This window comes from Cryptotermes secundus, unplaced genomic scaffold, assembly GCF_002891405.2.
Source record: "Cryptotermes secundus unplaced genomic scaffold, Csec_1.0 scaffold342, whole genome shotgun sequence".
Classification (NCBI taxonomy): Eukaryota; Metazoa; Arthropoda; class Insecta; order Blattodea; family Kalotermitidae; genus Cryptotermes; species Cryptotermes secundus.
Genome location: NW_019721764.1, coordinates 492,538 through 508,625, shown reverse-complemented (window position 1 = coordinate 508,625; position 16,088 = coordinate 492,538). Strand labels below are relative to the sequence as shown.

The 16,088-nt window shown below is 36.3% G+C and overlaps 1 protein-coding gene and 1 long non-coding RNA gene across 2 annotated transcripts in view; both read right to left on the bottom strand.

Annotated features, from left to right (window-relative positions):
- Window positions 1-509: 509 nt before the first annotated feature.
- LOC111875679 (eukaryotic translation elongation factor 1 epsilon-1) lies at window positions 510-10,437 on the bottom strand. The gene is made up of 4 exons (XM_023872102.2): window positions 10,208-10,437; window positions 8,829-9,032; window positions 6,390-6,485; window positions 510-4,095 (listed from the first exon to the last, which is right to left on the bottom strand). Exons 1-4 carry the CDS (start codon window positions 10,298-10,300, stop codon window positions 3,964-3,966), a joined length of 525 nt encoding a protein of 174 aa, XP_023727870.1. The 5' UTR covers window positions 10,301-10,437; the 3' UTR covers window positions 510-3,963.
- A 2,085-nt stretch (window positions 10,438-12,522) lies between these two features.
- Window positions 12,523-16,088, bottom strand: part of LOC111875681 — an 18,204-nt gene continuing 14,638 nt past the window's right edge. The window contains exons 2-3 of the long non-coding RNA XR_002844787.2: window positions 14,852-14,912; window positions 12,523-12,997 (exon numbers count right to left, since the gene is read on the bottom strand). This is a non-coding gene — a long non-coding RNA (uncharacterized LOC111875681). The remainder of the gene's footprint in view (window positions 12,998-14,851; window positions 14,913-16,088) is intronic.

Here is a 16,088-nt window from a genome sequence, read left to right as displayed (position 1 = left end):
ACTTTTCCTAGCAGTCTTCAGTTGAATTAGTGTTAATCTATCTAAGACAAATCAAAATTTTGGTTGCCACCAGTAAATGTCATTAACAATTTTTAATGACAAATGCAAAAATAATGTGCAAAGCACACATTTGCTGAACATAATGACATAACTAAAACCACGGAGTCAAGTCCTTGAGAAGCCACCCAAGAATTTCTCAACATTTTACGGAATCCATAACGTTCATTACCATGTTCACAAGAGCCCTGTATTGGTCCCTATCCTTAGCCAGATCAATCAAATTGCTGCATAGGGAGTATGGAAATATTTTATGTAGTGTAGCCCCCTATCCAGTGGGTACAGCTACTCACTGGCCAAGCAGCCAGAGCATAAAGCTATCCTCCCACTTCCCCATACATCATTCATGGCAGAGTGCTTACCTGAGCGCAGGGACAACTTTATCTCATTTTACTTTCTCTTTTTTATATAGGTTATAACAAAATTATTTTTTTAATTTCATAAAATATTATTTGCTTCACAAAATGCTTTTTTCTAGTCTTCTTTCTTCCACTACTAGATACGTACTCATGTAAGTTATTCTTAGTACAGAAAATAATATAAGACCATTATCTGTGAAGTTTTTGGTCTGGGGGGGGCAGAACCAGAAACAAGGAGACAAGACTACTGTACGCTATTATTATATATCACTGCACGGAATTACCACATATCATCTTGTGTACCAAGGTCGAGGAGGTATCAAGTAGTAGGCCGACTTCAAGGCCATTCCCTTGGTTTTTTACTTCAGATCAGGTGGCTTAATGATCAATGGACATACATACCTGGACACAATGGGAGGATCAAAGTCTTATTTACATATGCAGTGAGGCACATGTGTAAGCTGAAACACATAAAAAAGTGCACATATGCTACAAGTTAACATGTTGGTTACTATGTGACACAGTATACCTGTCACATGTCCACCAAGGGGCACACACCAGAAACCAATTCAAATAAATAAATTACACACTGGCTTGCCACATAGAGTCATATTACAAACATGGACTATACTAACGATCCACACTTTGGATGGCACACGGCACTCTTAAATTACATGGTGGCAACCGATGTGTTATAACAACCCACAACCAGTTCCTCCACTAAGTCAAATTCATAATCATGTCATAGGTCTTTATTTAATGCAATATAATCTCTTCCACTTCCATGGTTTTAAACAAAATGAAAACCAATCTCTGAAGTCCGGGACAGGTAGCGAGTAGTCCACATGTACTAAGCCACACTTTCCATTCATAAAATTAAATAGTAGTAATGAAATCATAAGAGCACTCATCAATTTCAGTTGAATCAAAAATAATGAATAGCTTTCCAAATTTGCCCTCAAGCAACAATGGCTGTGAACCACATTTCTACAACAGTCTCTTTTTATGACTCTGTTAAAGGCAAAACAAGTAGCTGGTAAAAACAGACATGACATAAATGTTCTTATAAATCCATTTACATTTCCCAGCATCTGACCTTACCAAATCAGTTAATGATTGTGGGAAATGCCCAAACTCAAAGTTCAATGTTACAAATTACTATTTACTCTATACAAACCAAGCAACAAACTTAAACACATGTATCACTATAAGAACAGATACCTTCCAATAACATGACATAACCAGTATAAAATACATGGAACACTCCCAGCACTGATGTAACATACTCTGTGTCATTAAGTCAGGAGTCTAAATAGCTGAATCCAAGGCCACAGCCTTGTTAACATTCATATCACTCCAGGGAAGTTGCCACATCCTTCATTCTAGACTTAAAAAAAAACAAAACTACAGCTTCAGTTGGAATCCGGATAGATCAGTCAGTATATCGATGGACTATTGGCTGGATGGTCAGGGTTCAATTCCTGGCAGGAGAAAGAGATTTTTCTCCTCTCCATACCTTCCACCCAGCCTCATGTCCAAAGGGTACCAGAGGGCTCTTTCTTTATGGATAAAGTGGCCAGGACTTGAAGCTGACCACTCACCTCCATCTAGTGCCGAGGTCAAGAATGGTAGAGCTATCCCCCCCCCCATGTCTTTATGGAGTGGTACTTAATTAATTAGTCACAGGCCAAACTTTAACTTTTACAGCTTCAATTATTTGCAGATACACTGAAACTTGTCTTTGCTTGCCACCTGTTGTTCCATATAAAATACACTGTACTGTATAACTATTACCTTCATAAATATTCTAGAATCTTTTTACACATGCACATTATGCAGATATCAATTACATGCATAATTACTTTGCTACTAAGAAAGAAGTGCTACAGGAAAGATGTGCATCCAAGCCATCTTCCTTCTGCTGGATGGTAATTCACAATTTCTTTTGGGGAACTGTAATTCTGCACTTGATTGTAGGCTTGAAATCAATTACTTTTATCTTTTCTTTTACAGATGAGATTCCAAGTTCTTGTAAAATCTGATTCAGAGTGACAGCATGGATCTTTGAGGTCATCTCTGGGTATGGGTCTATATAAGCGAAAATTATGCACAACAGTAGGGCACTAACTAGCAGAATTATTGATTTATATTTCTGGATAGACAGATCCAATGAAAGGGCTTTTTTCCAGAACTTATGTCACAATGGATTAAATGTCTGGGGAAAGAGATATGCATGGAATTCCATTCACATATGCCAAATTTATTGTTTATGTGACAGAATACAGACATTTGTAAGAGATAAAGCATAAAAAATTTAGTGCACATAATTACAATAATTTACAGGAAGCAATGCCAACTTACATCATCCTATCCAGGGACTAAAACAGCTTTTCAAGCAATCTTGAGTTGATAATAGATAGTGTCTATACTTAGAAGCATTTAAAAGTAATTTATTTCTTTTCACTGCCTACAGAAGGAAATTTGAGGTATTTGGGGAAAATATCAAACTTGTTCACAAATATACAACATGTGACAAATGAAAATGGGTCAATCCAGTCTGTGTGAAAACTAATACATATTCATATACATTATCTTAGAACAGTAACATGTTACAACATTATGTCCTCAATCATGTTCATTCTCTGTTTGCAGAAATATACTTGTATGCATGGATATTTGTAAACGTGACATGTTCATACAACTTAACACATAATTTCAGTCTTCAAGCTGGTATAGCAACTTTTCCATCTTGAGAGGGAGACAAGTAATCTAGGCACAGCCTTGCAGAAATTTTGTACCATTCTTGTGGTGGTGTTTGGGTTCAAACCCTAGACACTTTACATAATAATCAAGCACACTAACCGTCAGATCACCCAAATGATCCAAGAAACATCAAGAATGAAAATAAGTAAAACAAAAATGACAAAAATTGGCCTAACAACCTGTAACAAACTTACCTACATTCATTTTGCAATGCTTTCAGTAGCTTTGATTACATAGCACTGAATGGTAGGATTATAGTTGAACAACAAATTGGAAAGGATGTGATCATGGACTAATCTGAGATACTTTCCCGAAATTTTCCTGGAAAGACTGAAGAAAACCACAAAAACCTCCATCTGGATAGTCAGTCAGGGGTGTAATTCAAACTGGAAAAAAATTAATCAAAGCTCCATTCAGGGCCATAACAACATTCAAATTCAATCCCTTATGACCAAAACATATTTAGTGGTTTAAATGTTTAAATAAATCTTATCTTAGAATATATTCGCGGATTTTTAATCCTTCTGATGCCCCATGCAAATGTACTCCTGAATGTTACTGGTCCAAGCTATGGAAATGAAGAAAAAAAAAGATGAATATGAGCAATCTGATTTAGATCAACTCCTTACACACAGAACAGGGGGGAAAAAAATATTCATTGTCTTTACTTTTATAACTGTAAAGAGATGAAGCTCTTGTATCATTTCCACTAAAAGGAAAGACATCACATTTCAACTGCACTGTATATTAGTGCTCAATAATACTTGTATAAATATAACCAAAATTAGCTATACAGCAGTGTTCGACTGAAATGAACGAGTTTGTTCTTCTGCCTTATCTTCGGGTCTTGCTGAATGTTGTTAAACCATCTCGAAAGATGCAAGTATTGCTCTTTTTCCTGGTAAGACAACTCGGCCTGTCAAGAGAAAGTATGAAACATGTTGAGACCTGGATATTAAGGTTAGGTCTCCAAAGAGGTTTCTCTCCTTGAAGACTTCTGACCCAAACTTTATAAGCATTTCGTTTCCAAATTTATGCTACGTATAATACTAGTATCTAAACAACACAAATGTTCAAGTATTTATTTATTTATACTTGTCATGTATCAGAACAGAAATGTATGTCACAACAAGAACTTAGCATTACAAAAATTGTGACATGATACTTCACATTATTGAGCATGATGTAAAAGGTAAATCTACTAATGACACTATGGGATTAAGTGCTTACATCTAATTTAAAGATTTTAATAATTAATTACTGATATACTGCCCACACTCAGATGCCATTCTTGGAAGGGGTGGGGGGCAAGAGGAGGAAGATGGGTAAAGAAGCTCACCTTTGTGAAGGGACAAGACTGGCCACCACATACAAGGTATTTATCACATAACAACACAGCTATATGGCATTGCATAATTCACAAGAGAAAATCTTTGTATGAAAAAATGTGTTATCAGCAATGTTGTTCTTAAAATGTCAAAGAACTACATTTAAATGACCAAACAGCAAAGTATTTAACAAAGGCCTGAGATAAGGTCATGGTCATGGTCACTCTGCCCTTTGTCTGCACCAGTTAGTAATAATAACTACAGGTACAGTCACAGCAAAATCTGTTTCCAGTATTTGGTAAAACCACAAAAAATAATTATTCCTCTCACAATATTTTAATTGGTCTTTCAAATTTATTAAGTTATTCACAGTATACTGTGCTACATTCAAAGTCTCGGACCGGTAAGTGGGATTAATCTTAGAAGAGACATGCACAATAGCCTATAGACAGCTACAGCACATGAACTCTTTAAAGCCCATAACTTTAATTTTATCTCATTTAAACAAGAAAAAGTTTATCAAAATGGCAACAATTATGGGTTTGATTTTATAATTCTTTTTCTTTATTGCTAGTGGGGTGGAACTAAGTCCCTTGTACTGTGGCTACTTCTGGCCTATTGTACCAGCTCCAGATGATAGGTGAGGGTGATTGTGGAGCAATTGGTGGAATGAAGATTGGCAGGGAAAACCGAAGTACTCAGAGAAAACCTGCACCAGCGCCACTTTGTCCACCACAAATCCCACTTGATCAGACCTGGGATCAAACCCGGGCCGCCATGGTAGGAAGCCAGCGACTAACCGCTTGAGCTATGGCACAGTCAATAATAACAACAATCAGCATTCAAAAGCTTATTTTTTTTTTGACAGTGAAACATCTATTTTAACAGATATCTAAGTACTATTATTCGGGATGGCTCATTCAATATTGTAACTGGCCATAGCTGGATGACTGGGGTACTGTTCCAAGCAGGGATAATTCTCCTTGTTCCAAAATCCTCACATGTTCAGTTCTTCAGCAAATGCAGCCTCCTCTCCAGCAAGTAACTGAAGCGTTATCCCTGTTTAACCTTACATCTCCATGCCATGATGCTTACTTAAGCACAGAGACACAGTCATGATTTACTTTACAGATAAACGCTTCCCACCAACAAATGCTGTATCACACAAAAACATGACAAACATGCAACAAAACAATTAATACACAATATATAGAATTTGAGTCCCACAAATTACATCTGAATCACACTCTGCTTTGTTTATGTTTCTGTTTCAACTATGAAGGTTACTCTGAATGAGTTAAATTAAAATATCCACAGATGTCACTCACACTGAAATGAAACATGAAAAGTACTGCAGAACTAGGAATAACATGGGAGTACAGAGTTGTGGCATATTCTGAAGTACTACCTGCTATTAAGACTTTAACCAGAATTTGCTAAAAGATGGTAAAAAGGTAAAGCTATCCTTGCAACAGGCTGTGGAGGTCCATAGGGTTGTGAGATGTCTGAGGCTCCCCTATTTTCTAGATAATCAGCTCACAGATGGCAGTAAGGTTGTCAGCCTCATGTGCCAGCTGCAGTTTACCACCAGAAAGATTCCTGGTACTAACTTCTGTTCGAGACTCAGTCAACCCAAGGGCAATAGTGCAGCTGAAAGGATCAGTCAACTGAAAAATCCAATGACCTCATCAGGAATCGAACCTACAACCTTCAGGCTTGTGGTGTAGTGACCAAACCAACTACTCTATTATGGTTTTCCAAACGAAATTCTGTGAAGCAAGATATACTTTGTGATAATATATCTATTTATCTACTTACTGTGAATCTGCTCTATCATGTCAATAAATGTTATTTTAATCCACAACTGAAATTAATTACTTACCATAACACCATGCAAAACATAATACAGCACAATGTCAGCTAGTGTCTGAGAACTGCCTACAAAGTATGACCGCAATGCAAGCACTGCATTCAGCTCCTGAAATAACCATTTCCTTTGCCTGAGAAATATTAATGGCACTCAACATGGAGTATAATTAGAGTATTCTTCATGACAAGATATTAAAGAGTACAAAGGCATGGTCATCTTTAATGACATTCTGACCATACCAAGTTCTATAACAAGCCCAATAATTAATAAAAACATTATAATGGAATGGGCAGATACATGGGTACAATAATTAATAAATGCATTCTTCCTTATTAAATAACGAAATCTTCCAATCAGCCCTAACAATTATTCTCTTTGGTCACAAATACAATGATTCATCTCTCCTCCAAGGAAACCTTCTACATTTTCATTACCTGTTCATATCTGTGGAATGCTGCATGAAAAAGAATAACTATTATTCTTTCCCTTCTTCCTTTTACCTGCAGTCTTGTACATAATCCTGTCATAAAAATCATCAAGAGGGATTAAAAAATACTGGCATTTATTTCAGGTCATAAAGTTCTTATCAGTGCTGTAATTTTATACATGACACATCTCATATATTCGCTTAATTAATGTAACAATAGCATAATATCCATTATTGAAACAGCTAATTAGCAAAATTAAGCATTATGTTAGTTTGGCAAAATTGAAAATAGAAGATATTTGTAGTCAGTACAGACTTCACAGATCTAAGCCAAACATGTACAACATGTCATAAATAAAAGCTTCTTTCCATTCCAAATATAAATATACATCTCAGATAATACAGTATAGTATAAGCACTTCAAGTTATATGTATGTTTTCCCTTTTTTTTTCATGCATCCTGTTGTGTCATAATATACAACTTCTTTATTAAAACAGCCTGATGATGGCTGTAAATAGCCGAAACATGCAGCAGAGCCTAAACTAGGCACTGACCACGATATAGTTGTGCTGTGACGGTTTTAATAAAGAAGTTGTGTATTATATGTATGTGTCCAGCAGCACACACTGTAATTAAAAATGTTTGCTGGAGAACTGAGAATTGGTGGGAGGCGAGTAGACTATTATGCCAAAAGCACTGAAGGAATGCAGAGGCAGAAGGTGGAATTTGGACCAGCAACACAGTCTCTTCTGTACATCTGTTACATGAGAAATCAGAGGCTGGTAGCAACTACACAGGGATCATTCACATACTGTACTGCATAAATCAATCAATTTAAGTAACAGCAATAATACTATTACTTTTGTCGATCTCCAACATTTTAATTGATTCTTATGACAAAATTATGTTTTATTTAAATGATTTCCACTCTCTACAACTTTTTTCTGGAACACAACTGTTGCATAGATTGAGGAGTACCTGTAAATATATCAGAAAAGCTTCATCATTATCAGCACCAATGTTCACTATTTCTATAATTGTTAAGAAGCATTTCAGGAGTTTGTTTGAATTTAGAATTTTTTATTATGTTATCATTTATGTTTGATGACAATGTTTCTTCTTCTGCAAAATATTTACCTGCTTCCTTTTTCAGTTTTTCCAGATTGCTTTTATTTAGTTTTGATACTAATGTCTGTTTATTGTAACGCATGTTTTGCCTCCTAATGACTTGAGCTAAAACTCTGCAATATGTCCTGTACTGAATTTTCATTGCTTGTCTGTTAAGTGAGTGGCTATTTTGGCACAGACTTCACTTATGGCTATATGTTTTGAGCCACTCAGTTGTCCATTGTCTTCAGACACCCTGATTTCCATTTTGGTAAGGAAATTTGCTTAAAAAATTCTTAAGATGTTAAAAAATGTGTTACATTTTGAATCAACATTATGACTGCTTAATACTTACCCCAAATTATGCTTAATATCACATACTGAATAAATTAACAAGTCCTGTTATCACTACAAAATATATTAACTAACACAAGCTTACGTTTTGGAAGAGAAACTTGAGTTATGACGAGAAGAGAAATAAAAATAACAGAAGCTACACATGTGATATTTCCTAGGTCACTGTTGAAGTAACATTATGAGACAGAATATCAAAGGACCTATGGCAAAATGAGAACAACGTACAAAAATTACACTGGAAATAACAAGCACACAGGATGAAAGACAGTATATTGCCAAAATTACCACAGGAGTCTAATTGTATGTATAAGCACAAAGGACAGACAAAGAACATGTCTATGTTGGATTCAGTAAGCCTAACACAAATTTTGTAACATGACTGGTAGTGGATAACATCATATATGTGCATACATATATGGCTAAAATATATGATTATGGATCAGCAGAGTTGACCCACAATATTAAATACCCATGTATTTGCCCAAGAACTAATTTCCATGAGAACTTGGTACCTGTCATTCCTCAAGGCCATGCTTCATGATGCAGTATCACACCATACCTTAAGGACCTGTCGAGCTGTTTGTGCAAGACCCACATAGTTTCCATAACACACAGCATACTCAATCCACTGCCTCACAAGGGCTTCATCTTCTTGTGTCTTTCCAAACTGAGATTTCTTGCACATTTTTGCCCAAGATATTACAATCGTTCCAAAACCAGAAATGGTTTCACTATTGCCATGAAGTTCTGTCACAGTGGTAACCTGTATCAGGGATAATATTCATTTAGTTAATCCAGACATATTCTCCTTCAAAAAAGAACACTCAGTATGAACATGAAAACCAAAATAAAATAAGTACTTACAACTAAGATATAAAAAGATCAGGTGGAAACCAAAATTGTAAGGTTACTTTACTTTATGTTATTTTGTAAAACCTTGAAGTTTGATACTGTTACAGTAATGGTACATTTCAAAACACAAATATGTAAACATATTTAAAATCTCCCATCATACAAAAATCAATGATCTAGCTATAAAGGACATTCACTTGATTATTATAAACTGAGACTTCTGCAGTCAGCATCTTGTTACTTCCAATTTGAATGTCCTGTAGCACTATTATCTTTTTAAAAGACTTAACTAAACTGCAAAAGCATACACAACAATGCTAGTCCTGCATCCCATTACCTATAATTTCAAATTATGAAAATATAGTGAAATGAGTGGGGTGGGAAACACTGTGTTAAAAATTTCAATAACGGCCAGATTTTACACAGGGTTTGAAGCAGCAATCAGGAAATTGTTTTCATTATGGTAAGTTAGCTTGGGAATAGCCTTACTGTAATCGGTACTTTTACCCTAATTATGACAGCACAAAAACCAACCTTACAAAATTAGTTAAGAACATAATAGAGACTTGTTTTGGGAAAACAAAGTTATAAGCTCCCTCATACTGTGATCAATCGCATAAGAAGTGGACTACATAGGATGTCTTTGCCCCAATTTTATCATTAGAGTCACAACATGCTTGAAAAGGAGTTATTATATGCTGCAGGAAAAGAAAGTAGGTGACGTATTCCTCTCCTAACTGATCAACCATACGAATTTAAAGTGACTTCTGCTTTAATTATGTTTCAGTACTGATAATCTTAAAAGAGTCCTAGAAGACGCACTACATATGTGACCAAGAACATGTTAAACAGCCGAAGAATGATATCAAAGATGTAAGAGTATTTACATAAAAAAATGGTAATGCATGCACATAACTTACTATTCCAGTTGAGATTCTCCGTAGTTTGTTTAAACTTGTAAATTAACATGGCTTTGGCCATGGAATTCTATAACCTAAAAATTAATGTAATATGGTCTTACCAGTATACATCGAACCCACTAAAAATAACTGGAGTAAATAATATATTGGCTTAAAATACACTTACCCTTCCACTTTCGTTCGTGGATAGTTTTCCATAGTTAATTTCTAAGAAACTGCCAATTTTCTCAACACACTCTACATTACACAGCGCCATCATATAACGCCTAGAGCATATCACACAAGAGTTTTCGCTGCGAGAATTACCATGGTTCCTACAGATCGATATCGATCCGACAAGCGTACTCGCGAGCAGCCCCGTGGAACTCCCATGTTATTGGTTGGCAACATGGCCGCCACGACCCCCCGGTTCAATGCTGCTGCCATCTATTTTCAGCTTAAACGAATTAAATTTAAAACGGCCTCGAGGACCCAGAGAACAATCGGTAAAAAGGTATGCTACCTTAACAACTATTTTGAGTGCTCCCCCCTCGATCCCCGTTAGAATTCTTTTTTTCGCTTCTTGCAATAAATACTTTTACATCCAGATCTCTTGTATTGCAGTCTCTCTTTCCTTCTGGCTTTCCCACCAATATCATCCTAGCATTCCTCGCCTCCCCCATTGGTGCTACATGCACGAAATATGGTAATGGGGTACCTCACATGGCCGTAAGGATCTACAATGCACTACCTAATAAAATCAAAGTAACTTCTAACGATATAAATAAGTTCAAAAACAATTTAAGGGAATTTCTTTATTTAAATTCTTTTTATACACTTGACGAATATTTTAAGAGATAATGATTTTTATAGCTATATAAGTGTATAAGAGGTTGAGTAATACAATAAATTAATAATCATCATTAATATGAGATAATCATACTTATAATTGAATGTTTTTATATGTTGGATTTGTTGTATATGTTAAACCTATATGACTAAAATATTCTGTTACTTTGACAGAAGCTTTGATCTTAAAATGTTATTTTAAATGACAATTTTAGTGTATTGTACTAGAAAGCAGTTGTATGTGCTGTGACAAACTTGTCATATACAATAGATCTTTTTAACAATTGCTTGATAGGACTGACAAGATAAAATAAACTGGATGATATGGCTTGCCAATATGTGTGGAGTGGCAGGTTGTGGGTTTGACAGTGGTTTTCCTGCCACCTGTGTGTGTTGTCCTGACAGCTTGGGCTCACTATGTGAGGCCTGATTATATGTTTTATGGGAATGGGGACGAGTGATGTGTGGTCATCATGAAATTGTAATTTTGTATTTTTATAAACGTAATGTTTCTATATCTTGGATTTGTTATATATGTTTAAGCTATATGACCAAAATATTCTGTTACCTTTGATGGAAACTTTTATCTTAAATTTTAAGGTATTATGCTAGAGTGAAATTGTATTAAGATGTAAACATACACTGTCTTATTTTATAAGTCTTCTTGACAATTGCTTAAGAGTATTAGCGAGCTAAATTGACACAATTCTGTATCTAAGGCTTTTGCCTATTATAGATGTAATGGAATAAGGAAGAAATAATAATAATAATGCCCTGCCAACCTCATCATCTTCGACTAGTGATATTGAAGACAGTTAAAAAAATCACTAGTCGAGGAGGATGAGGTTGGCAGGGCATGTAGCACGAATGGGGGAGGCGAGGAATGCATACAGGATATTGGTGGGAAAGAGACTACTGGGAAGACCAAGGTGAACAATATTAAAATTTATCATAGTGAGATAGGATGGTATGGTATGGATTGGATTGATCTGGCTCAGGATAGGGACCAGTTAAGGGCTCTTGTGAACAGTAAGGAGCTGTTGCATATAACGTGACGGTTACTGTAACCACGTCTTCGTATGGACGATACATCCATAGTCATGTAACCAGCTGCGAGCGACCCGATCCATAGTGCTCGTGGTGAGCTCGCCATGAAGACATGTCTTCCTCCTTCCTACTCCTGGCTCGGAGGAAACGTACACATTTACGAGCAAGCGATTGTGGCGTCCGCGAGCCTACTGCGAGTCCCTTTGTGTTCGCAGCAAAAACAAAAAAGGCAGTGGCTCGTCGGTCGTGTTACAGAGTGCGCTCGAAGTACGTTCGCGAGCGTGGTTCGAAAGGCGTCCACACTAAGAGAATGTGGTTACAGTAACCGTTACGTTATATGCAACAGCTCGCTAGTGTGTACGCGGCCTAATGAACCTTCAGGTTCTACAAAAGGCTGGAAAATTGGAAAATTCTTGAGTGGCTCCACAATTGGCAGTTTCTCAAGAACGGCTCAGCTGCATAAGTAAGTTTAATATCATTTCACCAATATTCTTTCGGTTGGGTTTGAGTGAAGTTCTATTAAACTTGGTCCCCCACCCTCTTTCAAAAAAAAACAGAATACGAGCCTCTGCAGCTCTGGAGTACAAGAGATTAGGTTGCAAATTATTTATCTGGAGAAAGTTTGTCAGCAGTGCCTGGAAAGTCATAGCCTTTCTTTCACATGAAACACTCCACAAAAGTGAATGTGGGGTGTGCTCTTATGTATGATCAAATCATTGGGCCTTTCTTTTTCGCGGAAAAGACAGTCAGATCAGTCATTTACTTAGATATGTTGCAGAATTTTGTATTCCCGCAAATTGAAGCGCTTCCGCCCGAAATCACTTTCCAAAAAGACGGTGTGCCACCTCGTTTGAGCACCATAGTTCGTTATGCTGTGGACAAACATTTTCCAGGAAGATGGATTGGACGAGATGGTTCAATTTCTTGGCCCCCAAGATCACATGACATAACCCCACTGGACTCTTTCCTTTCGGGATATGTCAAAGACATTGTTTATAAGACGCAGGTGAGACACTGATCAATTAAAAACCAGAGTAAGAGATGCAATAACCACTGTGGATGTCAGTATGCTTGCCCAAACCTGGAAAGAAATCGAATATCGTCTTGATAGATAGCAGAATTGGTACAACGAAAGGGTGGGGCAAGAGCAAATAATGCTATACCAGTAGAATACAAGGAGGGAACGGTGCAGGAAGAGGCCACGTCAGGAAAACACAAGGAGGAAACTGTTCATGAGGAGACTGCAGAAAGCCAAGGGAATGAAGCTGATGAAATATTAGTCGACCCATCCCCCAGCAGTGTGGCACCACTGGAAGGAAAGCAACATCAGGAAATTGGGATGTCAGCTAGGAAAAGGAAGATCCCAGAAAAGCTAAGTAAAGATTTTTATAGATAAGAATAGTACTGACATTCTCAAGAATACCAATAAAATAGGTTCACCCATCCACTTATTACAACAAAATGTTCAAAGTCTAAACAACAAGCCGAACATAGATGTGCTATTATCAAACAAAACGTTAGACTCAGATATACTCTGTATCACTGAATATTGGTGGGATGAAAGAGAACTAGATTATTATAACTTTGAAAACCATTCCTTGATATTAAATTCTGTAGGAAAAGTAAATTGCATAGAGGATCATGCATTTATGTTAAAACAAATCTAGATGCAAAACCCTGTAACCTGTTTGAAAGCTCAAATTAAGAATATTTTGAGGCCAGCATAATTAAACTTATACAATTTAATACTATCATAATCTGTATACACAGAACCCCTAACAGTAATATCAACATATTTATAAAAACATGGACACAATTTTTAGCAATTTGACCAATTAAGGAAAGAACATTACTATAGCAGAAGATCTCAATGTAGATTTTCTAAAAAGAAGTGTAAATCCACTTCCAATCATTTTCATGCTATAACACATAATATACACACCACTGTACACATTCCACATTGTCATTTAACATCACTGCCAGCATAACACCAACGTCAACATGTGTTTCACTTATCATACCACCTTGTTATAAGCAAGAATTCTTCATTCAAACAAGATATGTACTTAAAAGGGGAAACTTTTGAATCCACTGTGGCTGAATGGAAATCTTAACATTCTTCAAAACACTACAATAACTCACTACACATCACTGTATACATTACACATACAAAAATACAATGTCACACTAGAGAATTTAAACTCCATTTTACTCATGACAACACTGTAACCAAAAAAACACACACTATACACACCACTCTGTCACACAGAACTAAGACATAAATTCATAAAATAACTTCTTCAATGGGAACTAGAAATTCACTTTGCACCCTACTGCTACAAGTACTTATTATAAAACAAAAAATATATCATTCTGAATAATAACCTACACACACGAGTAATATTCAGAGGCTATATACCAAAACTTCACCGTTTTCTGTTATACCAAATATGCACTCACAAAATATAAATCACTCCCTATCCATATAACCACTAAAACACATATCTTCCAAACCACTCCACATAATTCACACGATATTATTAATAGTGCAAGAATAACCCCAAAGACACATTGCCTCATTACACACCCACTATTCTTATATTCACTCACTTTCGTTAAATCAATAACTGTACATTATCATCTATTCTTCCTTCACACATACTTCAGTTTCATGGTTCAGAGGGAAAACACTTCCATTTCGTCGTGGAACAGAGGAAACACATGTTTGTAAAATTTCGTGCACTGGCCGTTTCTCGGTCCAGGATAGTACACACATTAACACCTACCATTTGCACTATCTCACTCAATCTTTTAACATACTCGTATACTTTTAGGCAGATAATTAATCACAACTTGTACATATATGTATATAAACATACACTGAACACCATCCTATTATTTATAAATATCTATTCATACCAGTAAAAAAACGTACCTTGATGGTGCACACTGGATATGTAGGTCACAGTGACAGGGCAGCCAACATCTTAATATGACTGAAACAGAAACATTCGAATATCAGTCCGATTACAGGAAGGGAATTTTTCACCCTATCTTTTACCCATTTTCATGTATAATGTTATTCTACTTCCTATCCAGGAAGGGAAATTCGGGCGAAACAAATGCGCAGAAGTCACTGAATTGGTCGCGTATCCATACACGAAAAAGAAGGGAACGATTTCACTGACAACAAAGATTTTTCGTCATAAAGTTATGCCATTGGAGGGCAGCATAATGCCATAATATGTGATATTCAATAATCATTTGTATTACCGTAGGGGATTCGCAAACTCTTGAGGTGGAAGCGGCGTTCTCGACACAATCTAAGCTACCACGTAGCAATATAACCTAGCAATATAACAAAAATAAATTGATATTATGGGTGGAAAAACAGTTAAGACACTCAATTTTATACATAACGTCATATTTCGACTTACATTCCACGTTACGTCAGTCCTATATTACGTTCGATTAAATAGCAGCTTCGTAAATGACGTCACTCGTAGGTATGCGCAATGCACTACTGCGCACCCACCCGTAAACCAGGGGGTTGGCCCTCGGACCGAAGATGCTAGGTTAGGTTAGGTTAGGTTAGGTTAGGTTAGGTTAGGTTGGTCAGATTAGGTTTGCGCAGTAGACTACTGCGCATCCTTCTGTACCTTGGACGGGGCCAAGTTCGGTAATTTATGCTAATGTTAGGTTGTGATTGTACATTATATTACGTGTGCGCAAACGACTTCTGCGCATAGTTATGCTCTGTTAAGAACGGTTTGGCCGTCGGTAATATCTTAGGTTTCAATGTGTCTTATATTGGCCGTAGGCAATATCTTACGTTTGAATGAATCTTATAGCGTAGTAAATCATTATATATTTACACGGGACATTTAATTTCCGAATTTTCTCACGTGATAAAGTCTTGCATATACATTTCTGTTAAACTCTCTACATCATCTATGAAACCCGGAATATACTGCGATATTTATAGTGGACGTAATTGAAATTTTTCCAAAATATTGACAATTCAGAACGCTCTCAATTGCATGATATCACAATTATCTTGATTTACTCTTACAATTTACACAAGTTCCGCTAATTTTCTCTTTTCGAATGTTCCCATTATTAATTTTATTATGATTCTCCAAATATGTAAAGGACATACATATAAATTATAT